At 49.1% G+C, this 26,914-nt stretch overlaps 13 protein-coding genes across 13 annotated transcripts; 6 read left to right on the top strand and 7 right to left on the bottom strand.

Moving 5' to 3' along the window:
- Positions 1-7: 7 nt before the first annotated feature.
- On the bottom strand, positions 8-1,487 carry LACBIDRAFT_315986 (uncharacterized protein). Its single transcript, XM_001878218.1, has 7 exons — positions 1,270-1,487; positions 979-1,040; positions 822-928; positions 702-763; positions 406-648; positions 226-354; positions 8-174 (listed from the first exon to the last, which is right to left on the bottom strand). The coding sequence occupies exons 1-7, from the start codon at positions 1,384-1,386 to the stop codon at positions 157-159; spliced, it is 738 nt and encodes a 245-aa protein (XP_001878253.1). The 5' UTR covers positions 1,387-1,487; the 3' UTR covers positions 8-156.
- Positions 1,488-1,778: 291 nt separating this feature from the next.
- Positions 1,779-3,030, top strand: LACBIDRAFT_315985 (uncharacterized protein; the record flags this gene model as incomplete). The annotated part of the gene is made up of 8 exons (XM_001878566.1): positions 1,779-1,917; positions 1,973-1,993; positions 2,049-2,213; positions 2,264-2,375; positions 2,425-2,579; positions 2,632-2,642; positions 2,699-2,833; positions 2,884-3,030. The coding sequence occupies 8 exons, from the start codon at positions 1,779-1,781 to the stop codon at positions 3,028-3,030; spliced, it is 885 nt and encodes a 294-aa protein (XP_001878601.1).
- A 155-nt stretch (positions 3,031-3,185) lies between these two features.
- LACBIDRAFT_291007 (cyclase-associated protein) lies at positions 3,186-5,228 on the top strand (the record flags this gene model as incomplete). Its single annotated transcript, XM_001878565.1, has 9 exons — positions 3,186-3,232; positions 3,289-3,574; positions 3,629-3,853; positions 3,907-3,989; positions 4,039-4,144; positions 4,198-4,453; positions 4,510-4,601; positions 4,663-4,786; positions 4,838-5,228. The coding sequence occupies 9 exons, from the start codon at positions 3,186-3,188 to the stop codon at positions 5,155-5,157; spliced, it is 1,539 nt and encodes a 512-aa protein (XP_001878600.1). The 3' UTR covers positions 5,158-5,228.
- Positions 5,229-5,700: 472 nt separating this feature from the next.
- LACBIDRAFT_324976 (uncharacterized protein) lies at positions 5,701-8,802 on the top strand (the record flags this gene model as incomplete). The annotated part of the gene is made up of 7 exons (XM_001878564.1): positions 5,701-6,067; positions 6,249-6,688; positions 6,740-7,697; positions 8,106-8,245; positions 8,346-8,485; positions 8,617-8,638; positions 8,758-8,802. The coding sequence occupies 7 exons, from the start codon at positions 5,701-5,703 to the stop codon at positions 8,800-8,802; spliced, it is 2,112 nt and encodes a 703-aa protein (XP_001878599.1).
- A 178-nt stretch (positions 8,803-8,980) lies between these two features.
- Positions 8,981-10,132, bottom strand: LACBIDRAFT_293446 (uncharacterized protein; the record flags this gene model as incomplete). Its single annotated transcript, XM_001878217.1, has 3 exons — positions 8,981-9,362; positions 9,425-9,923; positions 9,952-10,132. 3 exons carry the CDS (start codon positions 10,130-10,132, stop codon positions 9,200-9,202), a joined length of 843 nt encoding a protein of 280 aa, XP_001878252.1. The 3' UTR covers positions 8,981-9,199.
- A 443-nt stretch (positions 10,133-10,575) lies between these two features.
- Positions 10,576-13,884, top strand: LACBIDRAFT_247367 (uncharacterized protein; the record flags this gene model as incomplete). Its single annotated transcript, XM_001878563.1, has 23 exons — positions 10,576-10,635; positions 10,691-10,713; positions 10,763-10,815; positions 10,866-10,914; positions 11,023-11,140; positions 11,235-11,239; positions 11,291-11,432; positions 11,496-11,650; positions 11,702-11,869; positions 11,919-11,938; positions 11,994-12,010; positions 12,121-12,139; positions 12,205-12,241; positions 12,304-12,356; positions 12,404-12,551; positions 12,707-12,813; positions 12,870-13,021; positions 13,085-13,114; positions 13,169-13,352; positions 13,414-13,435; positions 13,493-13,577; positions 13,630-13,787; positions 13,842-13,884. The coding sequence occupies 23 exons, from the start codon at positions 10,576-10,578 to the stop codon at positions 13,882-13,884; spliced, it is 1,848 nt and encodes a 615-aa protein (XP_001878598.1).
- A 278-nt stretch (positions 13,885-14,162) lies between these two features.
- Positions 14,163-16,058, bottom strand: HMTA16201 (COMPASS complex protein; the record flags this gene model as incomplete). Its single annotated transcript, XM_001878216.1, has 2 exons — positions 14,163-15,813; positions 15,874-16,058. The coding sequence occupies 2 exons, from the start codon at positions 16,056-16,058 to the stop codon at positions 14,163-14,165; spliced, it is 1,836 nt and encodes a 611-aa protein (XP_001878251.1).
- Positions 16,059-16,124: 66 nt separating this feature from the next.
- Positions 16,125-17,131, top strand: LACBIDRAFT_178346 (uncharacterized protein). The gene is made up of 10 exons (XM_001878562.1): positions 16,125-16,162; positions 16,215-16,227; positions 16,272-16,304; positions 16,357-16,419; positions 16,472-16,549; positions 16,600-16,677; positions 16,727-16,754; positions 16,805-16,875; positions 16,929-16,984; positions 17,042-17,131. Exons 1-10 carry the CDS (start codon positions 16,149-16,151, stop codon positions 17,052-17,054), a joined length of 447 nt encoding a protein of 148 aa, XP_001878597.1. The 5' UTR covers positions 16,125-16,148; the 3' UTR covers positions 17,055-17,131.
- A 273-nt stretch (positions 17,132-17,404) lies between these two features.
- On the top strand, positions 17,405-22,459 carry LACBIDRAFT_315976 (uncharacterized protein; the record flags this gene model as incomplete). The annotated part of the gene is made up of 8 exons (XM_001878561.1): positions 17,405-17,418; positions 17,487-17,597; positions 17,657-18,431; positions 18,483-19,838; positions 19,886-21,741; positions 21,809-21,952; positions 22,001-22,211; positions 22,265-22,459. The coding sequence occupies 8 exons, from the start codon at positions 17,405-17,407 to the stop codon at positions 22,457-22,459; spliced, it is 4,662 nt and encodes a 1,553-aa protein (XP_001878596.1).
- Positions 22,460-22,645: 186 nt separating this feature from the next.
- LACBIDRAFT_315975 (uncharacterized protein) lies at positions 22,646-23,353 on the bottom strand (the record flags this gene model as incomplete). The annotated part of the gene is made up of 4 exons (XM_001878215.1): positions 22,646-22,816; positions 22,873-22,948; positions 23,023-23,150; positions 23,210-23,353. 4 exons carry the CDS (start codon positions 23,351-23,353, stop codon positions 22,646-22,648), a joined length of 519 nt encoding a protein of 172 aa, XP_001878250.1.
- A 382-nt stretch (positions 23,354-23,735) lies between these two features.
- On the bottom strand, positions 23,736-25,133 carry LACBIDRAFT_315974 (uncharacterized protein; the record flags this gene model as incomplete). Its single annotated transcript, XM_001878214.1, has 7 exons — positions 23,736-23,923; positions 23,980-24,414; positions 24,467-24,479; positions 24,543-24,689; positions 24,744-24,764; positions 24,818-24,890; positions 24,970-25,133. The coding sequence occupies 7 exons, from the start codon at positions 25,131-25,133 to the stop codon at positions 23,736-23,738; spliced, it is 1,041 nt and encodes a 346-aa protein (XP_001878249.1).
- A 224-nt stretch (positions 25,134-25,357) lies between these two features.
- LACBIDRAFT_315973 (uncharacterized protein) lies at positions 25,358-26,230 on the bottom strand (the record flags this gene model as incomplete). The annotated part of the gene is made up of 5 exons (XM_001878213.1): positions 25,358-25,573; positions 25,631-25,694; positions 25,745-25,799; positions 25,849-26,023; positions 26,075-26,230. The coding sequence occupies 5 exons, from the start codon at positions 26,228-26,230 to the stop codon at positions 25,358-25,360; spliced, it is 666 nt and encodes a 221-aa protein (XP_001878248.1).
- Positions 26,231-26,444: 214 nt separating this feature from the next.
- On the bottom strand, positions 26,445-26,834 carry LACBIDRAFT_315972 (uncharacterized protein; the record flags this gene model as incomplete). The annotated part of the gene is made up of 1 exon (XM_001878212.1): positions 26,445-26,834. The coding sequence occupies one exon, from the start codon at positions 26,832-26,834 to the stop codon at positions 26,445-26,447; it is 390 nt and encodes a 129-aa protein (XP_001878247.1).
- Positions 26,835-26,914: the final 80 nt, after the last annotated feature.

Here is a 26,914-nt window from a genome sequence, read left to right as displayed (position 1 = left end):
AGCGAGATGAACATATAAAAGTACACCTTTGCATCAATAAGTTATAGTTACAAAAATGATAAGAAAAGCACAGCGAAGAAAGACGATCGAAGCCCAGATACTAGATGGTAAAGAGGTTACAATAAGGGTGAACGGTCAAGAGGAGGGTGAGGAATCTCAAGAGCGTTTGGTAGGCTAGATACTCATTAGTAAATATCCATGAGATCAGAAGTTGTAGAGACGAACCTGCTTCCTGGGCGCCGGCGCAGCTTTCGCAGGCGCCGCCTTCGTAGAAGCCTTGGTTGCAACCTTCTTGGCGGGGGCCTTCTTTGCGGCTGCCTTCGCCTTTGCAGCGGCGGTTGTTCCAGTCACGGCCTTGACAGAATTAGTTTTGGCGTAGGCATCGATAGATTTATTGAGAAATACCTTTTTCGCTGGGGCTCGCTTGGAAGCAGTGGTTGTCTTCTTAGCAGGGGCAGTAGCTTTGGATTTGCCTGCGAGTACTTTCTTTGCTGGGGCCGCTTTCTTCGCTGGAGCAGCCTTGGTAGCCTTTGAAGCCACTGGTTTCTTTGTTGTCGCAACTGTTTTCGTGGTTCCAGCCTTGGGCTTTGTAGTGGTCGTTGCTTTGGCTTTGGAAGCAGGGGCCTTGACTTTGGAGGCGGGTTTGTTCTAATTGACAATTGTTACGCATCGTGACAAAGACAGCGATGAGTATTACTGACCTCCTTGGCGGCTGAAGCTTCGGCGGGTTTCACTTTATTAAGCTTGACTCGACCAGAAGGACCTACGTAGACGCGGAGTTAGTCACTCGGCACTTTTCTCTCCGACTTTGATCAACATACCTTTGGGGAATGAAAAGATGCCTTTCTCCGCCCCCGAATTCAACGCCTTCGACAGTTGCGTTGTTTGTGCGGCACCGATTTCAAGTTTGTATTGTGTCTCGACGTATCTATGCATCCACGATGAGTAAGGTTCAAGTGACTAGCCACGGCAACATACTTTTTGATTTGTGGGCGTGAAACACCAATCCGCGCATCTTCGGTATTAGCAGCGATGCATTCCTATGGGAGGGGCCGGGAGAGCAGAACGTGAGCGAGCGTCGACGAAATTGAACAGAAGAGGTGAGAGCGTATCGACATCATAGCTTGTGCACATGAACCAGCGAGAACTGGCACGATGCCCTCCGCCCTATCCTAATTCGGATAGGACGACGATGACAATAAGAGACCATTGAAGGGTGAGGAGAAAACCAAGACGATAAGGTAGAGAATTGGCGAAGGTGGAGCGTACCTTAATCATATCAATCCATGTTGGGTGAGAGGGTGCTGGTTTCGCAGATGCTTTCGAAGGAGCCTTCTTCGTGGCAGGCTTGGCGGCGGTGGTAGTGGTGGCTTTAGCTCTTGCCATTATATGTTTGGTGTATGAGGAAGGTGTCGAGGATAATCGAGATTGGGATGAGAGGAGAAAGGATTTCGGGGCGGGAAGTGGAGGTTGTAGTTAAACCTGAGTTAGGAAAGGGGGGTTTGATAACATTGTGTTCGCTTGCCTATTTATACAAACACGATCGCGTTCTTTCACGTGACTACGCGCCTCAATCAACAAAATCAACTCGACGCGTTTCCTCGCTGTATTTGGCTCGTATTTTAGATAATTGCAAATACATTCGAGATGGGTGTGCAGATTGTATGGCTGTTGATATTTCTTATTGTGTTTGGAAATGACCATTGACATATCTACACGCGTCGCTTATCTGTTTATTCAATGTTTATTCCTTGGTGCGAAACATACAGAGACATCACATGACTTTTGATGTGGCCAATCACAACGTCACAGTTTTTGTCCATTTCGTCACAGTAATGTCGGTATCCCTTGCTCTAAAGGCGTCCGCCCGTTCAGCATACCGAGATGTCTGGAGAGCATCTTCAGCTTTATTCGCTGGTGATATCTCACTCGTCTCGTGCATACCTATGATTGATTGATTTCGAGTTTGCAGGCGATCCACCAGTTCTCCAAGGTTCGCGGTCTATTTAACATTGAAATGAAGGCTCACACTCCCAACAACAACTTAGCCTTCCGCTCCAAGTTGCGCAACGACGCTGTCTTTGCCGCTGAGGCAGCAAAAGATCCGGAGACTTATGAAAGACATAATCATCTAGGTCGGGAAGTCGCGGAGTTCTTGAGGAAGAATGTTGTTCAAGCTGTGAAGGTGTCAGAACAGGGTGATGAGACATGGAGTAAGCTTTCGCTCGCCTACATGCCGTTATCCGCCCACATTGTTGTTCAGAAATCCGGCTGACAAAGGACACGGAGTTGGGCGACAACGAATCGATCAAGAATCCTCCGCCAATACAGTCAAATCGAAGCGCCAGGAAGAGAGAAAAAGGTGCCCCCCAAACGTAGATATGAACATTTCTGCCCACGTGTCTCAGAGAGAACCTGATTCAGTCCCGGTATAGATGCTGCTCTGCCGGAGTCCAATAGAATATCCACTTCCCCCCAAACCCCTCTACCGCAACACTATTCTGCTCTCAAAAAGGCTCATCTACAACGTTCTATACCAGAATTACGGGAGGAGGACCTGGAGGAAACTTTCGTTCGAGGTTCGTACTCGTCCCCAGGCTGCGACTTCATTGACAGAGAACCTCATTGCAGGGAGTGGGCCAGTGCGTGCCATCACAGTACTTTTCTTGGACATATCCATGAATGACATGTATCATAGGGTGGTCAATCAATTAATAAGACTGAGAACAACGTGCAATTACTTCACAAGCCAACTGGCCTCCGCGTGTCTTGTCAGGATACTCGATCTCTCTCTCTAAACAGGAAACTTGCACGACGTTGGCTGCTTGAAAAGGCGTGTTCCACGCTCTAGCTCTCATCTCGAGTCTAACGCCGTTGCTTTAGCTGGACAAGTTGAACAACCCTGGGCTCTCAAAAGAAGAAATGAAAGCCGCGAAACAACGAGAGAGAGAACGGAGACGGCGGAAAAAGGCAAAGAAGAAAGCGCTTGAAGCGCAGATGACTGACGACGAGCCAGATGATTTGCTTTGAGTCTTGTACTAATAAATTGTGAAGTTGAGACTGAAGTTGCTGGGGAACAAATTCAGTAGTTTACTTTTACGGCACATTCCGACCAATAACAAGTTACAAGTCATCTCAATCACCTTCAGCCTGTTAGGCCGTTCGCCGTACTTGATATACTCGACATGGCCAGTGCCACCGGTCTCCATTCTCTTGCAACCATTATCAAGCGGTGAATATTGGCGTTTGGTCGACGCCTCATCTGGTGCTTACCTTCTTTCTCGTCAGTCTTGAGGCAGCCACGTCTCGGCTTGAAGACCTTTCCGTATCTCAGGAACACTCCTTACCCCCCGCAGCTTCAAGCAAAGTTGTAAATCCATCAGCGACGGCATACACTCCTGTAACACCTCAAGCCCCAGCGCAGCCGTCAGGAGGACCCCCAGCTACTGTTCCAGCCGCAGCCTCCGAAACACCAAAGTCTGTATCGGCGTTCGATGAACTCATCATAGCAGGAAAGGTCAAACCCTTTTTAGAGCTCAGCAAGAGTTTTGCAGGCGCGAGTGTCATCGAAGTTGTGCGTGATACTTGCAGGGATCAAACATCATACGTTTTCACTGATTCCATTCAGGCGACCCTCGTTGAGAAACAATATCATACTCTACGCGCCTTCTTGCTCGTGGCCGGGTCATGCCAGAAGCCAGACCAGAAAACCGTTGACGGGTTGCTCTCCCCGTTGCAAGCGTCGATTGAAGCCATCTCGCGCGCAAAGGAAGCCAACAGACGGGATCGTGACTGGCTCAATCATCTCACTTTGATTGGTGAAGGTGGTCCAAGCGTAGGATGGGTGGTTAGCGTGAGTCGACCAGTTATTTCATTGTTATATGAAAATATACGATACGAATCTAGCCAAAACCTGGACCATACGTTGGTGACATCAAAGACTCCGTAGATTACTATGGAAATAAGGTCATCAAAGAGTACAAGGAAAAGTCTGTCCTACTTTCTTGGCCGTCATTTCTTGGTGCTGACTTTAATAAGGAACCCTAAGCACGTTGACTGGGTGCGAAGTTTCACAGGTATACTTGACGAGATGCGCAAGTACGTGACAGAATACCACACGACTGGTCTCTCGTGGAATTCCAAGGTATCTAGGTATTGAAGTCGTTTCCAATTCCGTGGTAACGTTCTTCGTTCCAGGGCGTCACTGTAGAACAATTCCAGCAATCTCAAGGCAGCAGTGGTCCGCCACCACCACCACCACCACCACCTCCCCCACCTACTGCAACACTGCCAGGACCCTCACCCGGCGGTGCAGCAGCAGTCTTTGCAGAGCTTAACCGTGGTGATGAAGTCACTAAAGGTCTGCGAAAAGTCGATAAGAGCGAGATGACGCACAAGAACCCTGCAATAAGGGCAGGAGGTGTGGTACCAGCAACACCAGCATCCCCCTCGGGTAAGCACTGGGTACCACTTTCCTTTTTGGAATTTTTTATATCCAACTACCCTCAGCAGTCAGGAAACCGATCAAGCCTTCCAAACCACATGCGCTTGCAGGGAAGAAACCGGCCAAGTTTTTATTGGATGGTAACAAATGGTTGATTGTAAGTTGCCATATGCTCATTTTTCAAAAGCAAAAGCTCACCCTTCTTTTCCTGCCGATAGGAATACCAAGAGAATGAATCAGCTATAACAGTGGAGAATGCGGAGATCAGCCAATCCGTCAATATATTCGGTTGCAAGAACACAACCGTTATTATTAAGGGAAAGGTTAATGCTGTCACCATCGGTAAATGAACTTCATTCCTCCCAAAATTTGTGGCTGATTATAAATTAATAGTTAATAGCACGAAGACCTCTGTGCTAGTGGAATCTGTGGTCTCATCGATCTCCGTCACCTCATCACAATCTTTCCAACTGCAGGTCACTGGCTCGGCGCCTATGATTCAACTTGACTCCACGGATTCTGGACAAATCTATCTATCAAAAGCCAGCCTTGGTGTTGAGCTGACCACCGCCAAATGCAGTGCCATCAATGTGAGTTTGCCGGTGGAAGGTGAGGAAGAGGGGATTTTTGAGGAGCACGCTATGCCCGAGATGTTGAAGACGATCGTCAAGGACGGGAAATTGGTAACGACCATTGTCGAGCATGTTGGCTAGTGAACGTATATTTTGTTGGGCGTGGAATGGGATTTATCCTTTGCATTTACAAAATATACCATGTTGACCGGATGGCTTTCTCAGACGACTAGGTAACACAGAACTTTGATCGGACAACAGGTCGAGTGGCAAACCAACCGTGTAACGGCTTGTAACGGACCAGAGACTGTCCAGAGTATGCTCCCGTTAGGTGGGCTATAAATACCCTTGATTCGAATCTTCCCTGATGATTCATGCAGATCAGGACGGCCACTGTAATGCTCGAAGTCTTGAAGGTGTGTATACTGTATTGTCTACTATATGTTATCATCGATGTAAGTATGTTCATAGGCGACGCAGTGTTCTGTCAAGATTAATTGCTGGGTAACGACAAACAACGGCAAATAATGGAGGCATGTGCCAAGCCCAAGTTGAACCAGGCGACCCTAAGTACCTCGAGCAACTCAACGAGCGCCAACGACTCGTTGCAGCGGACGCGCCTGTGCTCTTTCATGCATATACGATCTTGACGACAACCTTCAACAACTTGCCTGCGTGGCCGTCATGGCAGCCGCCTACCTCAATAATGCTTTCTATGCCCCAGAAGTATCAGAACCTCGAGGAGCATTCCCTCATTCTAGAAATATTTCTACAGTCTCAAGCGCGACGCTTCATACGAGCACCACCTTGCACTCACCCCCTACAGAACCACTACTTCCACCATCAGCACCTGGCACGGAGGGGTACTACGAAGTCCTTTCAAGACAATCTAGGGGTGCAAGTAGATCGTCAGTGCATCTTCGCTGGGACCAAAGCACCGCTGTCGATGGCACCCCTCTTAAGGGAGAGGATCGGGGTCTTTGGAACAGAGTAATGCAAGCAAAGTTAAGTCGGTGGAAATGGTTGAAAGCGGTTTTGGAGGCAGTCATTGGTGAGCCCTCCGTCCTTCGTTAATCTTCTTGGGCAATCGGAATATCTGGGATAATCCGATATTGAGCGCTTCGCTCAATGTCATCCTCCGAATTTTGCGCAGTCGCAGCATCTCCGCTTGTGGTCTGTTGCGGTCGCGTTTTTTGAAGTTTACGTGATCCATGCACTAATTTCGTCCACAGGAATCTGGTCGCTATACAATACCATCCGCTATTTCTATGCGTTCACGATTTACGAATCCCCTACTGGGCAGTCATACTCTCTAGCGTTGGGCACAAGCACCGGGCTTTCGTTTGCGTGTCTAGCGTGTGCCGTCATCCTTGCCTTGTCTGAATCTGCCCTTTCTCTCCATGGGATTACCTTCCAGCGTCTATTATCCGCCCGGCAGTGGCTTCACTATATTTCCTCTTTTCTTTTGATTGCCCCAGCTATCGTTAATTTCGCGGCAGTATTTAGTTGGCGGAATGCTACGGACTCACAACTTATGACCGCACATCGATGTCAAGTCGATATCGATATCATTTGGTCGACATCATACACTCTCTGCAACTTGAAATCCCCCTCCTGGGGAGTCTGGCTCACCCTCTCTGTCCTTCGTCTTCTTTTTACACTCCTCCTCCTTGTACGTCCATCAACATCTTGCATCCGTTAACGCCCGCTCACCCTCTTGTAGGTAGCACACCTCATGATATCTTCGAATTTTTATCGGCTTAAAAATCTGGGGAATCCCCGTCGCAGCCGCAAACATAAATATCATCAGTCAGACTCTTTTCATACCCCCTGCCTGCCACCCCACATGACAGGCCCGCTTTTACTACCGCACTTCGAGCGAGATACCCGCAAGCCCAAGTCGACACTCTCAGCCAGATCCAAAACCTCCTCCTCTCCTCGAAGTCAAGTCCGCCTTGTCCGTTCCAGATCGTCCGGGCTGTCTGGTGATGTCATTTTTGACCCCACATCATTATACTCAACACCCGCAAACCCTTCCTTCAACCTCCCGGATCAGGGCGGTGATACCAATGGTTTTGTCGACCGTTTTAGGTCACTCGTTGCTCAATATACCCGAGAAACAGAAGAAGCACTTGAATTGGCCAGGTCAGAAGATACCTCATCACGACATACCCTCGAATCCCCACCTCCAAATATCAAAGATCCTAATGACGCTGACCTCCAACCTTCAGCAGGGCTACCTGACGACAGAGATGATGATGAAGGGCACGAGGAGGATTATGATAATGACGATATCTACCGAACCCGACCGCCCTCCGCCCTAGGATACAACGAGTTGGGAATGCCGTACCCTCCAGAACAACAAATACGCATGCTGAATGGGTACATTAGGCGCATGCCGACAATAGAATCAATGGGCTCGAGGGAAATGGGCAGCAGCATCGCTGGTTCGAGTATGTATACCAACCGCGATAGGGAGCGAGAGCGATATAGCATGACCACGAATAGTCGACCACCGACGAGGAATAATCGGTCGTCGTGGGACAGCGAAGCACATAGCCGGACAAATAGCTTGTCGGCGCAGGCGGGGATTCTAGCTGGGTTGACTTCTGAGGTGGGTGAGTTGTTGCGTATGGAGAACAGGGCGGAGCTTAGTCGGAGTCCTGCGAGCTCAGGAGTGGGTGAGTACTCTGCTGGGAGTGGTGCGAGCCATGGCGCGGGACACAATGACTATTCTTCGTCGACGTCGACGACATCGGGGAGTAGAAGCACAACGCTGTCCTATCACACGGCGACTATGAGTAGCACGACAAGTGTCACTCCTGTTGCCGTCGATTTTCCGCCTTCTTGGCCTCCGTCGTAGCCTTCACGGTTCGCTTGATTTGCTTTATCCCGTCATTCTCGCACGCACTACACATGACTAGACTGCATTTTGCTTTCCATCAAGATGTATATATATTTATTTATGTCTGCTCCAAGTCTTTCTATAGTGGTGGGCAGACTGTACCCAATAGCATATTCTGCATGGTCTATCTCTGCTGGCAGTAGATAACGATTTGTTGATTGGACACGCATCCTTAAAACGGTAGAGCCTGGAGGATGTGTTGGGGGTGGCGTCTTTGACAGATTCGAAGGCTTGGGTGTGACGAGGTTGACAAAGCAAGACCTTCACGGTATTCGTCACAATGCGAAGCCGCAATGGGGCGTTTCGCGTACTAGCCCCCTGGGAGTGAGCAGACTTTTCACTATCCACACGGAGGTTTCATGTCTGCGATGGTTTGAGAGAATTGAGCTGCTGAGCTATACCGACTATCCTTCTACATTTCTAGAACATGGTGTGGAAGGTGTTTCAAAGCGATTCGGATTCGCATAGCAAAGCCGGCAGGAAGGGCGACTCTTTGAAAAGTGACAAACGCGGCGTTTCTGTTGCTGAAACAACGGAAGCTAGCAGCTTCGTAGTATCCCTTGTGTCCGTTCAGATAGTACTAACTAACATCTCGGGGGAGAAAAAACATGAAAACTCACTCCTCCTTGACCCGAACGACCATCGAAGTTCCTTGTTCCGAAACCCATAAGATGTCGAGATAGATTGACGCGCAGGTCGCGCCGAAAGTCTGCGATAGTGCGTCTGACAAGGCCTTTCTCAAAATGAGGACATCTTGTGTCGACGGCGTTATGGAGAATCGGATGTAATGATTTTCTGTGGGGAGTGGATGGCCTTGTTGCATGATCATGTGGTAGCCAGGTGGTGCGGACAAAAAGCAGGATGGGAATCGTAATCTCTAAAGAATGGAGATGCCAAGTCAGGTGCTGCACCGAGGCGAGAGCACCCCTGAGAGGAACTCAATAGAGCAGGGTGGCGTTTCCCCAACGTCAAGTCAAGCGGTTCTTTGTTACGAAAGATTAGGATCCGGATGTACGTAAGTAATTTAAGATTAAGAGCGAGGTACTTTTGTCTGCAACGTATCCGAAGTATATCAGAGATATATATCCAACAAGGATCCAAGGTGAGCCAACAAAGATAAGGAAACAGTGAATAATAGATACAACAGGGGTAAGTAAGGAATGTGTAAGGTATACGATGAAAGATATAACAAGTTCCGTTGAAAGAGAGTGAACGTGGTAGATAGATTAGGTCTACAAGATGCGATGGTGAACCAGAAATGCATGGAGAGATGTCGTATCACCGCGATGTGGAGCAAGGCCGGAGATTATTAGAAGTCGCTACTGCGTTTCCGTCTCGGGGACCTATGTTTCCCTGTAAGCCCCGAAAAGAGCCGAGCCAGCAGAGGCTGTTTTGTAGGTGATTGTGTCTGATATGCCGAATATGGGAGCTGTGGCGCGTTCTAGGGCAAAAGATATATTAATTCCATGAGCATGGCGCAGTAAGGAATGGAAATGGGCATACTGAGATATCAATGGGTCTGTTGTATGTGTTGCCCCGACTGTTAGGGTGGAGAGGAATGACGACTGGTTGATCTGGGTAGGTTTGATGATGTTTATCCGCCGCATACGGATAGTGCTGTTGTTGGGCGGGGTTGGTGTAAGAGCGGCGTGGTTTGGGTAGTGCAGCAGGAGCGGATGAGTATTTATTCCATGGAAGTTGATTTTGTGGAAAGTTGGCAGACGTAGATGAAGAGCGTGGACGAGTAGTTTCAGAAGAGCGGGAAGAATGGCGTGAATGCCTGGGGGGCGACCTGACACGATTACCAGACGGATATACAGCAGCAGGAGGTGGTAAAGTTTGAGAGCGAGTGTGTGTGGCGCGAGAATTACCCGAATGAGGGGGTGAACGATGACGGGTACGAGAAGAGGGATGCCTGTATTCTCGATCTTGTTCCCAAGCCTGTTCTCGATCACGATCACCTCGACGGTGCTCGCGATGTTCACGGTGCTCTCTGTGGTGCCTAGGCGGAGAACGGTGTCGAGAGCGACGTTCGTCGTCGTCGTACTCTTCAAGTTCTCTCTGAATAACGAGTGGCTGGCCTGCAGGTGTGGCTGGAGTGAAAGGATTCCGAGGGTTGACGCTGAGAGTACCGTCTACCCAGCGAGCAATACGGTTTTGAGTAGCAAGGTACCTTTCGTAGGCCTCAGGGGAGTAGTCGTACTCGGTCATCGTGGTGGAGGGTAAGTAGGAAGAAGTCACGCTGGTAATACTAACACTTGTCACGGTCATGCTGTAAACTGAGATGATGCACTTGGTTAATTATAGCAGTCACGGCGGTATATCATTGAACATATTCTTCTACTTGACCCACGATGGATAATCCAGGATGGCATGCTCAGCGACGTGCACAGAGGGTTCTCTCTTTACCCTTCAAATCGCTTACCCACGCTGACCATTTCCAATAGGAAAGCCGAGCGTACTATAATGGGCAACGTAGCCCGGATGGTCGCTTTGCACCAACGGAACCTGTCCAGCCAATGAACGAGAATTTCATTGGAGGTTTTGCATATCCACCGCATACTCCACCGCCTCCGGCTGTACCACCGAAAGACTATGGGTTCCCCCAACCTCACATGACCCAGTCCACCATTACCATCCCACAACTCACAAAGATGTCGGCTATCGAGAGGTCTAAAACTTTACGCGTCGCGAGGATGGAGCCGCATCTTCAGGTACTTTTCAACCACTTCCTTCTTTGTATCGTGCATTGTTCACGTTATTCCGAAGTTCATGTGTGGGCCGTTGTTAAGGTTAATTTTCTTTTCCTTATCTTGCAGCGTAGCTTCATCTTCGTCATAGGTATGACAGCGTCGACGAACATGGGATATGGCATGGCGCTGCTTTGATCGTCAGTGCGTTATTTTTTACGACTGTCTTCTACCCCGTTACTAACTCAGTGTAGCGGCGGATTCTGGTTCAATATATGAGCCTCACCCAACCCTCTCATACGAGTGGGACCCTGATTTCCGAACTACATCCCTTAGAACTCCTCCTCCTCCTCGTCAACGAGGTCCTTCTGTCAGCTCTGGGAAATCATCGACTAACGGAAGCGGCTTCAGTAACCAACCAACCCCGCCTTCTTTCAATCTTGGACCCCACCCAGCAGACCCACATTCCACCGTTCTCCCGACATCCCCGATGGCTTCCCAATTTTCCACTTCATCCGCTTTTGGAAATGTGCCTGGCATGCCAAACAGTCGTAATATGGGCCCTAATGCAAGCAGAGAGGTTGTGACTGGGCAAGAGCTTTGGGTTTATGGTGGACAAGGAGGGTGAGTTATCAATTATATTTTATCCCTTTTCCTCGTTCTTCTGCAGAACCTGCAGGACTTTTACGTTCTGGCGCTTTCTTATTAAGATTCCGCTGGGGGAACATGAAATGGCAGTATCCTACTCAGTAAATAAGGGACAGCAATTGGAATTTTTTGTTCCAGGCAGAAATCAGAATATGCGTTGGGCTGCTCACTCCGTGCGTCATTTCCCCCAACTTTCACCTGTCATGTACAATATTTACTTGCCAATGTCAAACTAGTGCAACGGTTTCTCTGCGGGCGTGAACCCAGACGACTTCCGCGGACCGGGTTTCTTGTCGGGATACGATCCCGTGTGGGTGGATCTCCTCACAAAGCATGCAGAGCAGCCATTCCATGTATTGGTTGGTGGCGGGGATCAGCTGTACTGCGATGTGTAAGTGGCCTCGATCTCCTGCTCTCACAATGAGCCTTACAAACCTTCAAGTATGATGCGTGAACCTGAAATGCAAGAATGGGTTTCAGGGATGAAGCCAGAGGAGAAAAAGCGTTGTAAACTGACGGATGAAATGTCAACTGCGCTTGATCGTTTCTTCTTCAATCACTATTGCCATGCTTTTAGAAGTGGAGCATTTGCTAGAGCTAATTGTTCAATGTATGTGCCGCTTGATTTTATAAGCATTGCCTGCCAACTTCTCAAACAGACCAATGGTGAATATGTGTGGTAAGGCAGTCTTCCTTGGCCCTTGCAGTGTGTTAATGAAGTTGTGGGGGTATAGATGATCATGGTGCGTTAGTTCGATCAAAGAAGTAACTTTGCTGATGGCTCATACAGATATTGTGCGTACTAACCTTTCCCGTTCTCTGTCACCTTTGATTTAAGTGGGTTTTACACACTTGGTGTAGATTGACGGCTTCGGAAGTTGTGCGTGGATTTACGTTTCTCTCTCTCTCTCTCTCTTCTGAATTTATACATCTGTCTTCCTTTAGATCCGGATGATTTACAGCTCTCTCCTGTCTTTCGCACGTTAGTGTTGAATGCCGTCCTATCAGCCTCCATCAAATCTAAACGCCAATTTATTGTCGCAGCATAGGCACAAAAGGATATTTCTTCTTCCTTTTGTTCCAGTGCTTCATAAACGGTAAATTCTTTTCTTCCTCCGGTCTTTGAGGCTCACTCCATCCTCAGTCGACGTTGACGGCATCCAGGACAAACCTGACCAACATGTTTATAAATCCTTGATCATCGGTAATCCGGGGCCCTTTATTTCATTCCGCTCGCATTCGTTCTTGACATACATGGGACCACAACAAGCTCTTCTGTTGTTGGATTGTCGGTATGTGTTATACCTACGTTTCTCGTTGTCTATTTGAATGGGTTTTTCCCTTTCATCATTTCCTTGGTCAGCAGTTACTTCAACTGATCACTGATACTTGACGAGCATACCTTTCTACCCCCCTATATTCTTACTGATTCGACTCGTCTCACCAGAGCTGAGCGGAAAAAGGACCAGGTTTGTAGCCCAGCGCAGTATGAAAAGGTTTTCCAGAAGATACGGGCGCTTCCGCCGAGTGTGGAACACCTAGTCGTGCAACTAGGTGTGCTTATTCGAAGACGTTTCAATTCCCAAGATTCATTATCCCGATCTACACAGGTATCCCCATCGCCTACCCACGCATGGTATTTTTGGAGACGGCGCTCGAATCCAAATTTAACCCTCTCGTTGCTCTTGGTCGGACTGGGTCCTTGGGTCTCTCGGGATTTGTCAATAAGTTCAATGATGAAGCTGAGTTGCTGGATGACCTTGTGTGTCAATTATCCTGCCTTCGTCCCCGCACGCTCCGCTGACACTGTGTTACCCTTCGACAGAACGACCATTGGACGGCACGGCATCATAAAGTTTGCAATCTCTTCACACTTGGCGCGTGCTCATCTGATCGCCCGGCGTCATAGAAAGAACGCAATTGGTTCATTGAGCAACTGCAAATATTCGCTCGTACGAGACGGATACGAGTCACATTTATCTCTGGGGACGTGCATTGTGCTGCTGTGGGTGTCTTAAAGTCGCTCAAACAAAAAAATAAGGCGGAGATACCGCCTCTGAACGACCATCGATATATGCTGAACGTTGTTAGCAGTCCGTCTTGTTTCCCGTCCTTTCTATTGATTTTCAAGTCACTCACTGCCAAATTCAACAGGCGCGATTGTAAACACTCCCCCGTAAGTTCGTATTTTTTTCGAGGGGAAAATAATACTGAACAACGCTGGCTGGATCAGACCCAACGGCGTTATAACCATGGTCTCGTCCCTGGCCACCAAGGTACACAAGACCTTGCACAGCATTGAAACTGACGAGACAATGGTCATTTCCGCTTTTTATTTCCCCTCTCCGACCACTTATCGATCTTCTATAGCTCCCACTGTTTGACAGAGAAACCAACGGGCAACCGCGAAAGCAGAAATTCGTCATGGGGAGAAGGAACTGGTGTGCGGTGGATCGCGATGAGAGGACGGGAGAGCTCGTCTTTGACATTCGCGTAGAAACAGAGAAGGGATATGGGGTGACTGTCGGGTGGGTTTTGGTTCTTTTGCCTCGATTTTGGCTTACTTATTTATACCATTCTAGGTACCCTGTACGGGCGCCTCCACCAGGTTGGAACCGAGGATGAATGACTTATCTCGTTATGAAATAAATTTTATTCTCCTTGATCTTTCCATATACCACTATGCTGCTTTGATCCCCAACCAGCTAATCATCTGTGGCCTCCGTTGTATTTAATCTGTTGTATATTTCAACCATGCCTAGCGGGCTGTATCCGCCGTAAATTCTTCGCGTACATCTCAGAGTTTTACATTTGATACGTTTATGAACATATCATTGGCACGGCCTGCTAGCACGAAGACACAGGGGAAAGTAATGGTCGTGAAGACCAAAGAAACAAAACACTCAAGAAATAGCTGGATGGGTAGTTCCTGGTTCCTCGAGGTTGTCTTGATCCATGTCTACGTCGTGCGCTTCCGAATTGTATCCACTCTGATTACCCTGGAAATCACCATAAGACGCAAACGTTGGCGCAGGGGAGTGCTCATTTTCTACTGAGCCCTCTGCATCATAAGCCGAGGTTGCATGGCGCAAAGGGCTTGGACTCGGCTGATTCGGATTAAAGCCTGCCAGGAAGCGTTCGTCGTCCAAGAATGGGCCATTGAACCCTGCAGCTGCCTGCTCCACGGCAGCCTTTTTCCCTCGTTTCCTTGCCTCTGCTTGTTGACGTTTTTTGTTTCTTTGGATGCGTTTTTCTTCTTCGGCTTTATCGATGGCAGCTTGCTTGACTGCCTCGACTTTGGCTTCTTCTTCTTCTTGAGCATCGAGAGTCCATTGTTCGGCCATAAATTCGGCGTAGCGGTCGCACGTTGGTCGCCATGTGCTGGGTTTGGTATCAACCCCGGCTTCTGAATTGCCGTCTAGGAGCGCCTCGATATCGGGAGGAGGGGGGAAGTCGAAGGTAGGTCCTGGGTTTAGGCGGACACTTGCATCATTGAATAGCGAGATAAAAGGATAGTAACCGAGTGTTCCATCATCAAAGGGATTTTCCCTGTGTTCCTTTACACCCTCTCGAGTTCTTTTTTTCTCTTTAGCTTTGCGCTGTGTGTTGGATTGTCTTAGTTGGCGATAGTCATACAAATCTTGGAAGGCACTGCCTTGACATTCGCCGTTTACAAAGAAGGCGATCCGGGAGTTTGGGAGGGTGGGAAGTGGGCGGAGAGGTATTGTGTTTGCTTTGCCGGCAGTGACAGGGCCACTGCGTTCGGGCAGTTTGCCATTCGCAGACTTTTTGGATGATGATGGCACAGACGCTGAACTTGTAACTTTCCCCGAATAATCCATAAGCGTTGTCATCTCCTTCGATTGTGGATATTCCAGGATTTCAAATACTTCTTGACCTTTGAGGTCAATTGGTATACGTTCCCTCTTGATGTGTGCGGGGTCATGGAGATCCTTTTTGTTTGCTTCCCGTCGGGGGGGAAGCGAGATGTACATGCCAATGACATCTCCAGAACCAAATTGCCGGCCATATGGACGGGGACGGGACAGTGTGACTTTGTCTCCAGTTTTATCGCGATAGCCATAGCTGTATCCGTCTAGCCCAACAGGTCCATTTAGCGGAGCTTCTCTCCTCCCCCAGCCTAGCCTGACATGACTTCCTTCACGTCTAGCTTCGTCCGCTACGTGTTCACCACCGCCGTGTAGAACCTTGACTTCCATATACCATCGGCCTTCTCTTATGGGCGCGTTGCATCGTGCACTCCGAAAGCCCTTACTACCTGCAATACCTAGGCCATCTTTAGTAACTTTGAGATAGGGACTCCGGTCCTCCCAGCTGACTCTGAACGTGGTAGGGTTGCTTTCGATGGTACGACACGGAGTTGCAAACCCTTGCGGGTTAATCCCAGCTGGCATATAACGGAATCCAATCCGATTAACCCCTATCGCGTCTGTTTTGTACCATTCTGAGCCTTCAGCAGTTGGAATGAAAACGGGCCCTCGAGAGATAGTTAAGATAGCTCTGGAGGAAAGATCTGCACGCGACGCAAGAAGACTATTGAAATGGTGTAAATTAGCTTTTACTGGTTTACAACATGAGAAGGGTTTGACGAACTCTGTCGACGTGCCACCTGCATTACTCCCTGGATCTGAAGGTGCGGGCGAGGATGGGGTTGCAGGTGCTCGTTTCCTCTTCCGTCCTTGAGGTTGACTCCCGTTGGAAATGACTGGCGCTTTAATTAGTAAGATAGGGAGAGCATCAGTGTCTTGGGGTGGAGGTGAAGACCCTTCAGCAAACATAGTATTGGGTGCACGAGTATGTATCACTGAACAGGGTCGTGACCGTTTGTAACACGCGCCTACAACTACTTACTTACCCTCTCAACTATCATGGCCACACTACGGCAAGCATGCCTTCGATTATCCTTGTTTTGGTTCCCTAACTCCATTGATTAGTCGTGTCCAAAAGGTACTCGATTTCTCTACAAACGACCCATCTGATCGTTTTCCCAGGAACTCAGAGATATCGCTGCCAATCCTATCGACGTACTCATCCCGATATTGCTCGTCGATTCCTCGTTGATGCCTCGAATTGCAGGGTATCGCCGTCGAGACAAAGGACGACAATATTCTCGAATGGAAGTGCTCCATTAAAGCCGCTGTACGCATCCTACCTCGCCTCAGCTTAACCCGTAATCTCACAGTCGCGAAAGTCAGATTCTCCCTACAAGAATGGCATCTTTCACTTCACACTGACGCTTCCCGCGAATTACCCTTTCAAGGCACCGACAGTATGTTATCGCCTCCCTTTGCCAAAACGTGTTTGGCTGATATTGACTAGGTGACATTCACGACGAGAATTTACCACCCTGGAATTAATGACGAGGGTGCCATTTGTGTTCCTGTGTTGCGAGATGATGTATGCCTTGCGTCTATCTGCGGGTTTTATTGCTGACATTGACCTGAAGTGGAAGCCAACCGTAACCCTGTCGTCTGGTGGGTGAGAACCAACGATTCGGCTGACTGGACGCCTCATTGTGGTATAGTACTGGCAATAATCCAAGAGAAGCTCAATAACCCTAGTCCGGATGATCCCTTCGAACCTGATATCGCAGCAGTGAGGACTTTCTTCATTGAGGATGCCACTCGTGCCTTAGTAATCGTCTGCAGCTGCTGAAGAATGACAAGGCCAAATTCCTTGCCACGGCCAAGGAGTACACTAAGAAGTAAGCTGCAGACGCTGTTCTTTTCGCTCATCATCTGATAGTTTCAAACTCTCCAAGGCATGCGATGTAGATACGATTGTATTCCGGTTATATTTCTAGTTGTATTTGTACTTGTTGGATTATGACTTGTACTTCATTGAAATCCTCTACACCTTGAGAGGGAGCTACCCTACCAACCTGGGCAACCTGAGACCACCTGCGCCTGTATACCGTTTGCTTTGATCCTTCTTCTTTTGCCTGCTCTTGTACTTCTCGTCTTATTTTACAGCGTCGTGAGCGCTTCTTCTATCATCTCAGCAACATTCCTTCCTTCCTGATATCTCAACTCGTGTTTACCACGTTGCCTGTCCTTTTCTGAGTCCCCAATCTCAACTCTTTTGATTGTTTCCCCACAACGTGTATAAAGCGAGGAGTCTGAATATGCATCGATTTCGGTAAGTCGGTTCCCTGTTTCTTCCCTGAGAGAATTCCTTCCAACTGTGCCTTGCATTGTTTGTTCCAGCAAAAGGTCGGACTCGAAACCCAACCAAGCACCTCCTTCTCCAGAAAGCTTGGAGGATTCTTTGCCAAAACTACCCGTTGGCGACTTTCGCACGTCCCTCATTTTGCCAGAGTAAGTACAAAGTCTTTCCCACCAAGCAACATTAATGTACAAATCCTTCCGTCCGACAGCCTTTCGCGTCGCTTCTCTGTGTTACGATCACCCTCAGGGGATCCAGTTTCTCTCGACGATCTCAGGAGCAGGTTTGCAGAACAACGTGCGCGTGGGGTTGACCATCAAATTTCGGAAGCGGAGGAGGACATGCTGTTGGATACATTGGGGCGCATTCGGTCGCGGACGTCAGTTACTCCAGAGAGGTCGCAGGAAAGTATCGTTGACGGGGAAGAAATCTCAAATGGAAGACAGTCTATCAGGTCAACTGCACCTTCATCGTCGTCTCTTACATCGTCTCCAAGCGGTCGCTCTGCCAAACGATACAGTAATAATCTTTTCGGTTCTGGGCGCTTGCGAGACTACTCGTATCTGAGGAGCACGACGTCGACAAAGAGTTCTGCGGGGAGCACTCGAACCGTCTCTCTGACACCCACCGAGTCGTCCACCATAACCAGGGGAAACGTTTCGTCTCTGACAGAAAGTTTGCGACCTCTCACACCTGAAGGAAGCACCAATTCACAATCTGGCCATTCAAGTCCTAACGAGAGAGGTTCCGTACGGTCGGCGCCCTCAATCCCACCTGCCCCTTACGGTGAGCAAATGCAGGTTCTATCTGCGGCAGAATATCGGCTGCAAAAGACGCTCGGCCCATCTGCGCTCAAGCGTGCTTCCCTGGCACTGGAAGAGGCCATCAAGGAGATTGAGGATGAGGTCGAGGATGAGATCGTGATGCCGCGGACGGCACCTATTGCCCGAACCAGTCTTGAACAGCCTTCCCATCCTGCTGCTGTGGTGCGTAGCCATGTCATTTCTCGCTCTGGTAATTACTGACTCAATAGTAAGAGGGATAGCAATACTTCAACTTCTTCTGTTATGGAGGCTGGCATGGCCATATCCTCGGACAAGCAAGTCCAAGACGACTTGAATGAACGAAGAGCCGAACCCGTACCTCTTCGCATTCTTCCAGGCTATATCCCCGGCATGCCACGGCCAATGACTCCTCGCGATATTGACGTTGACGAACAAAGATCGCATTCCACTACGCCTCGTGCTACGTCTCCCATGCATTCAGGCTTTACCGAATCATCCCCTTCTACAAATATACTGAAACGCGACTCGGTCTCGTCCACGGGTGGACAATCCCCGCGTCCAACGACTCCTCTGGCAACGACTCCTCTATTTTTACAGCGAAGTACCAACGGACGTCATACACCTGATGCCAGCGAGAGTCAGAAATTGGGAAACTTTTTTGAGTTGGAGAGTCCAATGGCTTCTTCAGTCCTTAGCAGACGAAGACCGGCATCTCCGCTCTCCGGCCCTCCTTTCCAGCCAATGTCAGTTTCATCTCGACCAAGCACTCCTTCGAACATAATTTGGGCAGTTAATTCTGAAGGCGGCAATGTCTCTTCTCCAGGTCCAGCTTCCCATACGAGAGATAACAGCTGGGCTAGCGACGGGGGAATCAGTAGCTCTGATATACATGGTTCTATTGACCGCCACAAGCTCGGCCCTCGGCCACTTCGATCACCTCCTCTTGCCGATTCTTCTTTGATCGAACGTTCCCAGGTCAGCATTCTGTCCAGTAATCAAACTAATTGGAAGGCAGCAGGAGAGACGCCCAATACAGAGTCTGATACGCTAATCTCTCGTGGACACCGATCTCCAACACCAACGCAAAACGCACCACGGTCAACAACCTCCCCCGCATTTTCGAACTACGACACACCTCCTAGGAATGGCAGTAGACGATCCTCTAAACAAAACACACCATCTTCTCCATATAACATAGCATATCCTGCTCTTTCGTTTTCTCCTCGGCCTAATTCGTCTCGTTCTTCCCTTGAGTCTGCGGGATCAAGTTTCCACTCTTGGGACGGTGAAAAGGATCGGGCTATAAATATATTCAGTGATATCGGACAACATCCTGCCTGGCACGATATCACATTCTCTGATAAATCAAGCACTCCCGGTGGCTCTGGTAGTTCTCCTGAGGATGAATGGGATGCTGAAGACGTCATCAAGCGCTACGCTGGGCTCAAAAAGGCTGATTTTCATGCTGTCCAAGAAAAACTCTTTGGGGTTGCAGTAGCGAAGGCTGCGAATCCTGACCCCCGTGATCGTGCTCCGTCAGCGTTGAGGCGCCGAAGGCCATCCACTTCGCAATCTAATTACTCCATCAATAATGGACGCGACAATCGAGTGAGTCGTTCCATATTGTTATCACATTCCAGCTGACTGTGTAACAGATTGCGAGCCCCCCGCCACCAGCGTCGCCAACCAGTGCTACGACCCCCACAGCGGAGCAATATTCTAAAGCGAATGCTTTGTTAAATTCCTTAGCAGATAGTCTACAAGGTCAACCCATTCTCATCAATCCGGCCCCTACAATTACTCTTTCTACTTCGGATAAAGAACTCTCGCCTACGAGTCGCCGAAATCGCGATCTTGCCACCGTGCTATTTGGAGAAGAGGTAGAAGTTAAGGAATCCCCAGTCAAGACCGAACAAGAATCTGTCATTGAAACTCTCTCTTCTGCGCCTCCTCCTGTTGTGGTTGATGCTCGGACGCAAACCCCCCAAGGTACTGGGCCATCTTCACCTTATCTTATGCGAAACCCTTCTACTGCTAGAATACCCCCTTCTGCTCAGGAGGAGGCCGATCTCACACGTGAGGTCCAGCAAAAGACCGCGGCTGCGATGCTGGCACTGAAGAAGCGACCCTCCAACTCTAACCTGGGGGATGGAACGGTGTCGCGTCGGAGAATTGATACCAGCCAAATATCAACGCCGCAGCTGGTCTCAGCAACCATTAGTGTTGACACAATACCGCTTCGTACACCATCTCTCTCTGCGAGCAACAACAGTGGAACCTCGAAAATTGGTTCCCGCTTCAAAAAATTGAGAGGCAGCTTGCGTGCGAAGAATGTTGCACCTTCAACAGAAGATCAGCCACAGGATGCCAGGACGCCACCGGCCTCGCAAACCGTGTATTATGATCCTGACCGCCTTCAAGATTCCGGGAGCGCGGGCATGTCAAGCGCCACAGAAAATGGTAGGTTAAAGGGGTCTGTGACAAGCCCATCTGCTTCTGCAAGCCCTGGCTTGAAGGGTTTTATGGCTAGGCTCCGCGGCAAACGGATAACCGAAGTGCCTTCTGGTACTGAACATCGGGCTTCGCCCCATCGCCTATCTCCATCCCCCTTCTCCCCCTTCTCGCAACGTCAACATGAGTCACCACCTGCATGGGCGTCGCCGCCAGCTAATGTAGATGCAGATTTTAATTCGCCAACACCACGCCCTGATCATAGTCGACAACTATCCTCAAGGACTCCTGCGAATGTTTCCGTCGCGACAGAGGGAACGAATGCCAATGAATCTGCGCTGGAACAATTATTCACCGCCGCGAATAATCTTGGTCTCGACCACAACGCGCTGAATGATCTCCTTGCTCGTTCTGGCTCCATATCATCTAAGACGCTTTTGGGCAGGAATAACTCAGTCGTGAATACAAGCAAGCGAGCGATCCCTAACGAGTCGCTTGGTGAGTCGCGGCTGGATGTATCCTCTATCCAGCAGTTGTCCTTCACAGACAGCGGTGGTACTTTCAACGGAAGCAGTGGCTCAGATCACACTGCAACCCCGGGGATTTTCAGCACATTACCGCCTGACAACCAAAACGGACAACCAGTCGTCGAGGGTTCCAAAGCACCTGAAGAAACAATCTCTAGAAAACCTTCTATTCGCAAGCCTGACCATCTCCGTCGACCAAGAGAAGGTCAGACTGAAATTAACCCGGTTGTTCGTAGGACCATCATCTATCCTTCTGATTCACGAATTTCGACTGTGGATGCTGCCCTCACGCGGAAGGCTTCATCACGCCGTCGTCGGGCCAGCGCCACATCAGTGTCGACTCGATCCGTCCAAGACCGCGCACCCACACCTCCACCTCCTAAATCCCCGACCGCGAAACGCTTCTCACAAGATGGATCTCCTCCTGTCCCGCATCTCCCACATTCTCTTGGCCAGGCAGAGAGCCTACTTCAGGTGCCTTCCGTGTCAGCTAGTGGTTCCATCGAGAAGTCTAACTCGACGTATGATTCATTGTGAGTATTTTTATACATTCATTTACTCTCTACACGCCATGTAATCTCCCCTATTTTACATCTCTAGATATGAGATGTACGCTGAAGAAAGTAGGGCAGCAAGTTCGGCGACGAATGATCCCAACTTTTCCGAGAACCTACAGTCCGGCGTCACAGCAGAGTCTCGGCCCGCATTGGAGGTCGTTGAGCTGGCAAACGGTGAGACAATATGGTGAGTTTTTTCACCGCATGGAAAGGTTTGCTTCTCATACTCGTGTAGGAAAATCGTGAATGGTTTGCGGGACGACGATGATGAATCCAATTACACCGGCCGTTATAGCTTTGCGTCAGAATATTCAACTCGAGAAAATGGGGGTGAAGCCGTGCAAGTGTTTGTCAAGGACCATGGACGGTCAGCTTCTAAGGGCAGCAACTCGTCGTTTGTATCGCGGAAGAAAACTGGACAAGGGAAGAGCCGTCCAGAGACCAAGGTGTGTTTGTTAAAATCAAAGCTTTGTTAGAGGCCTTACCAAGCATACTCCAGGTCTTCTACAGCTCGTCGGCCCAGATTGGTCGTCTCATTGAAAGCCTGTCGCAGGGAATGGACGCAGGATCTTTCAACTTTCGCCCAAATCGCAGTATTGGACACTCTGCCTCATCGTCGGTATCCACAAACGATATCAACTGGACCGTTGAGGAGAGATTAGAGCACATGCTTGGTGCCATTGGTGGTTCTTAAAGCGTGGGCTAACGTTTAAAAATTCCCGTCTATATTTTGGACAATGCGTTGATTTTGAATGTTTATTTTCATGTTTTGGATATAGTTCTGGATGTAAATAGCCCCCGTCCGCAGTCGTAATAAGACATAATCATCCCACCCAACAAAAAAAAAAGAAAAAAAAGAAAGTAGGAATCCAGTGCTACTTTACGCGCCACGCAGGTCTACCCATCGGTTGAGGCATAGGGCAATGAGCGACTCCACCAGGAGAAGATCGTGATTGAACGTATACTGAAGGAGACTGTGTGAGGGACCAACAACGGTTGCTTGCGCGTAACGACGAAATATGGCTATACGCTTGTTGAAAGCAGAGTAAAGCTGACCATGACGAAATTAAGAACCGAGATTACGTTGAGGGACTCGTGCTTACTTACGTCGTACGAAGTTGGACATTCGTAATTTCGCCGCCATTCAAATCGTGTGCCGTCTGCAGAAAAGAAAGCGCGCGCACTGAGAGCAACAGCGCGAAAGAAATCGCAGTTAAATGGTCAAAAGCGGCGTCCCAGAGAGTGATAGGGCTTCACTTGTCTGTTGAGCCAGGTAGTATGAGGTGGGACATTGGTAGTTGTCGATTTCCAATTGTTGCGCTTCCCAGCTGGTCGCCCGAACTCCATTCTAGTTTTGCACAAAGCTCTTTGTTGTTTCTGTATACCTTTTGGAAATCGGCAACTTGAATGAAAAAGTTGTTGGCAATTTGCCAAGAGATCTTACCATCGTGCGGAGATTGGGCATGACAAGATTTCTTTCAGAGGTCTCGAAGCATAGATAGACGGGTTTTGTGTCTTCGCCAATGATAACGCAGCAGCGGGGATCGTCTCGCCCTGTGAAAAAGAGGTCGTAGGTGGCAGAGGCCATTTTAGAAGTCCCGATAGTGTTGCGGCTAGAAGTCCATGCTCGTGTTCTTATAACATTGACTTTATCGAGCCCTGGCTCCCGTGATTAGCGCGTCCATGGTCCATGGGAAGATTTCCATCGATAGTGGCGCAGGAAGAGAAGCGTTCTGCGCGAGGCAAAGTGAGGGTTGGCCGTGAAGAAAGCAAGAGGCTCGACGACGTTCGATGGTCTGTGCGGCGAATGAAGGACTGATGAAGTTGTGATGAAGGATGTCCTGACCATCTGTCGCGAAACTCGATCGGTCATGTCGTCGGTCATGTCAAATGCGCCACAGCCTAAAATGGGGCCGAAGAATTTCCTTTTCTAGCAAATCTCCCGTCCGTAACTACAAATACGGCGCTGACTAAGTATTGACCTTCCACAACGGCCGTTTGCGCATCTTCCGCGTCACATGCACAGAATGGTCCCCGAGATTATTCCCTCCACCAAACGCTAGGACGACCGTCTCCTCCGCCCCGACTCCCCGTGCAATCCCACGCTTACGCAGTTCAATAGCGTCCTTGGCGAATTTAAACCGAGCCTGGACCGGTCCTATTGAATAAATCTCCGTCAGGGCGGCTGTTTGTCAAGAATTTTCAAAAACATACCAATCTCAAACGTCTGGGATTCGACCGCCGTCTTGAACATCTCAAAAGGAACCTGGGAATATACTTGCAGCAAAACGTCACGCCCAGCGGGGTTAACATTGGATTCTTGTCCGGCTCGCTGGGCGACTTCCAGAACTTCAGGAAGCGTGACCACGAGGAAATGGAATACATCATCCCTCAGCCTCTGGGCATAGTGTCCAAACACGGTCGAAGAAATGTCGGGCGTAACTGAGCCATCTGTCGAGACCGTCGTCGAGTCAATGAACTCGAGCCAACCGCCGATGGTCTCCACAGAAAGGGATTGTCTGCATACATCATAGGCGAAGCTGCAAAGCTCCTCCGTCCCACCAAGCAAACATCCAGCAGCCAAGACAGCTCGCGCATTTTCGGATCGAACAAGATTTAGAGAAATGGATGAGTAAAGGAACCCCAGGGCTACAATATATTAGATTCCAGAGGCTCTACTGAATAAAGGTCAATTTCTCACCTATAGCAAAACCCTGGGAGAGTACACAAATTCCATTCAGCAACCTATAACGTCACAAGACTGCAAGTTCACGTACCTCCTGCGTTACTTCCGGCTCTTGATCTAAGTTAACGTATATCATTCGCTGTCCGGTCGTTTGTGGAGAAGTGGACATGGAGTGGGCAAGATATGGCGAACGAGACAAGATGATCGCGTGTAGGCGGTATACATTTTGGCGCACATGCTACGGTGACCTCGGTGAGAATCGATTGCCAGTTGAAGAAGCGTAGGTACAAACCAAAGTCGTGTCAGCATAATTCTAGGCGAACAAATCAGTGTTTCGACGACGCCCAGATCCACATATACACGTACCCCTGTTTGGAATCCTGAATGATACAGATGATTCACGATTTCCTCGTTGTGTGAAGACTGGTATGGCGTCGGGCTAACTCAGGACGTCAGCGTGACTCGGGGAAAAAAGTATAACAAATTTTATAAAAGAGAAGAGGAAGATATGTACTCACTGGGAGAAACCGTTCATAGGGTATGTCGAGGATGATGGTGAGCTGCCATTGTTTTCGTATGCCTCTGTGGATTTGGGAACGTCGCCGTTTGTGTTTGCGGCGCTTCCATTGGGGTGTGCGCCGCGGCCGTTGACTGATCCCGATGAAGATGGTATAAAGCTCATGATGATTTTACAATATGAATACGCCGATAAAATAGCAAGGAGGGAAGGATTATAGCGAGCAGGGAAACACGAAAAAGATTTGTCTTGGGCTGAAAGATGAACAAGGCCACGCGTCACAATTCCTTTCGTTGTCACACACCGAGCGCACAACTCTAAATTTCGATTATACCAGGAGTCAAGTTCAAGTCATCTAGTAATGGCACCTTCTAACTGCTTAAACGGCGTTACGCGTACTTCGCTGAAAAAATGAGTTCCATTCCCACTCGGTCAAAAACCTCTCCATACGTGTCCTCGGATGGGGTTGTGGTAACAAAGCTCTTCATCAAGTTGTTCTTTGATGGGGCCAGTGGTCCACAGAGGACCCCATACGGAGGTGGGGGTGATTTATATACCGGTGGAGTACTCCCGAGGTCATCACGGCCTCTGTTGGCTGGCACCAACTTTGTATGACGAGCTGTTTATCGAGGGTAGGCGTAATAAGCAGCTAAGGTGCTCACCATGTGCGACCGGTCAGACGCAAAATGTTGAATGTAGAGCTCTCCTGGTACCAATCGAAATAGACTGGTAACAGCTATTGACGGCCGCGTGCTTGCTCCCAGCTAAAAACTCACCTCTGGAGATCTTGCGGCAGTAAGTCATCCGGCGGAAATGTCCCCGACCAATAATCTGCGACATAGGTATTTAAATCTCGCTGAAAGTAGAGGATGATGCTTACCATCAAAAGAATATGGCATCTGTAACCAGGTATCGAAGTCGTAAACCCAGCTCTTGCGGTCGCCAGAGAGATTCGGCGTATCCTTTACATTATGTTCTAGGATAAGAATGACGTGGTAATCCCAGACGACGACACTGTCTTTATCGCGTGCTGCCTTTTGATTCCAGAGAGCAACCTATGAGAATGCTTTGGTCTCATGTAAGTTCGTTGATCCGCTGAGGCCCACCGTCTTCGTTAGATTAGATATGAAGACGACCCAAGGTGTCCATTCTTTTGATATGGAGGGATCCGCCAGGAACTTTTGACAGAGGAGGTATACGTTTTCCTCGCACCAACAGCTGGTGTACGAGCTTTCAGGCGGAACTGGAGGAGAACCACACATATTCCCACGTTCATTGAGCAGTGGTGGCTCTTCACTGGTATGCAAAGTCGAAATTTTGAATAATCTTACAGACTCAATTGAAATGGGAACATGTACGCAAGTACAAGCAGGGTCTATCTATCGCCGAGCCACACACTGTGCCCACATTATTTTGCCCATTCTAATGAAAAGATAAGAGCATGGCAAGCGTTGTAGACATTTTCACTCACATGTGTCAGTTTGTGAGATATAGTGATTTTCTAGGACTGGCAGGAGAGCTACCGCTAGTAGAATTGGATTTTTTCTTCAATAACAAGTCTGGAGACGACACCTCCCGCTGAAACGGGGTAAAAATCGGCCGTGTGGGGGATGAAGGCAAGATTGGTGAGACCGGTCCGCGCTTTTGTGGTATAGGAGATCGCAAGGGAGGCGAATTTTGTGTTGAATTCGTTGGGAAGGAGGGGGGCGTGGAGTCTACCGGGCAACTCGACATGTGATTGGGACGAGCGCGTGGGGATGGCATTGGTATGGGGTATAGTGACGGTTGCGGGGGTTGCGGAACGACGCCGGAGTTGTTTGTGAATGGGTGGGTCGCGAATGGGTCAAAAGAATCAAGCAAAGGCATGGCGAAAGGCAAAGGTAGCGCGTGGCCAAAAAATGATGGGATAGTGAGCCTTATATACCCCACTTACTTCGTGACGGAAC

The sequence above is a fragment of the Laccaria bicolor genome, genomic scaffold, assembly GCF_000143565.1.
Source record: "Laccaria bicolor S238N-H82 LACBIscaffold_6 genomic scaffold, whole genome shotgun sequence".
In the NCBI taxonomy this organism is placed as follows: Eukaryota; Fungi; Basidiomycota; class Agaricomycetes; order Agaricales; family Hydnangiaceae; genus Laccaria; species Laccaria bicolor.
Note: the sequence above shows the minus strand (reverse complement) of the source record. Positions and strands in the feature narration are given on the sequence as shown.

Excerpts from the sequence above, each read along its gene's own strand:
- LACBIDRAFT_315986 (XM_001878218.1), bottom strand. The coding sequence starts at position 1,386 with ATGGCAAGAGCTAAAGCCACCACTACCACCGCCGCCAAGCCTGCCACG. Across the intron at positions 929-978 it reads TCACGCCCACAAATCAAAAA|ATACGTCGAGACACAATACA; the intron begins GTATGTTGCCGT and ends GTGGATGCATAG. Across the intron at positions 649-701 it reads AAGCTTCAGCCGCCAAGGAG|AACAAACCCGCCTCCAAAGT; the intron begins GTCAGTAATACT and ends ATTGTCAATTAG.
- LACBIDRAFT_178346 (XM_001878562.1), top strand. Across the intron at positions 16,550-16,599 it reads ACCCTTTCAAGGCACCGACA|GTGACATTCACGACGAGAAT; the intron begins GTATGTTATCGC and ends GATATTGACTAG. Across the intron at positions 16,876-16,928 it reads TCGAACCTGATATCGCAGCA|CTGCTGAAGAATGACAAGGC; the intron begins GTGAGGACTTTC and ends AATCGTCTGCAG.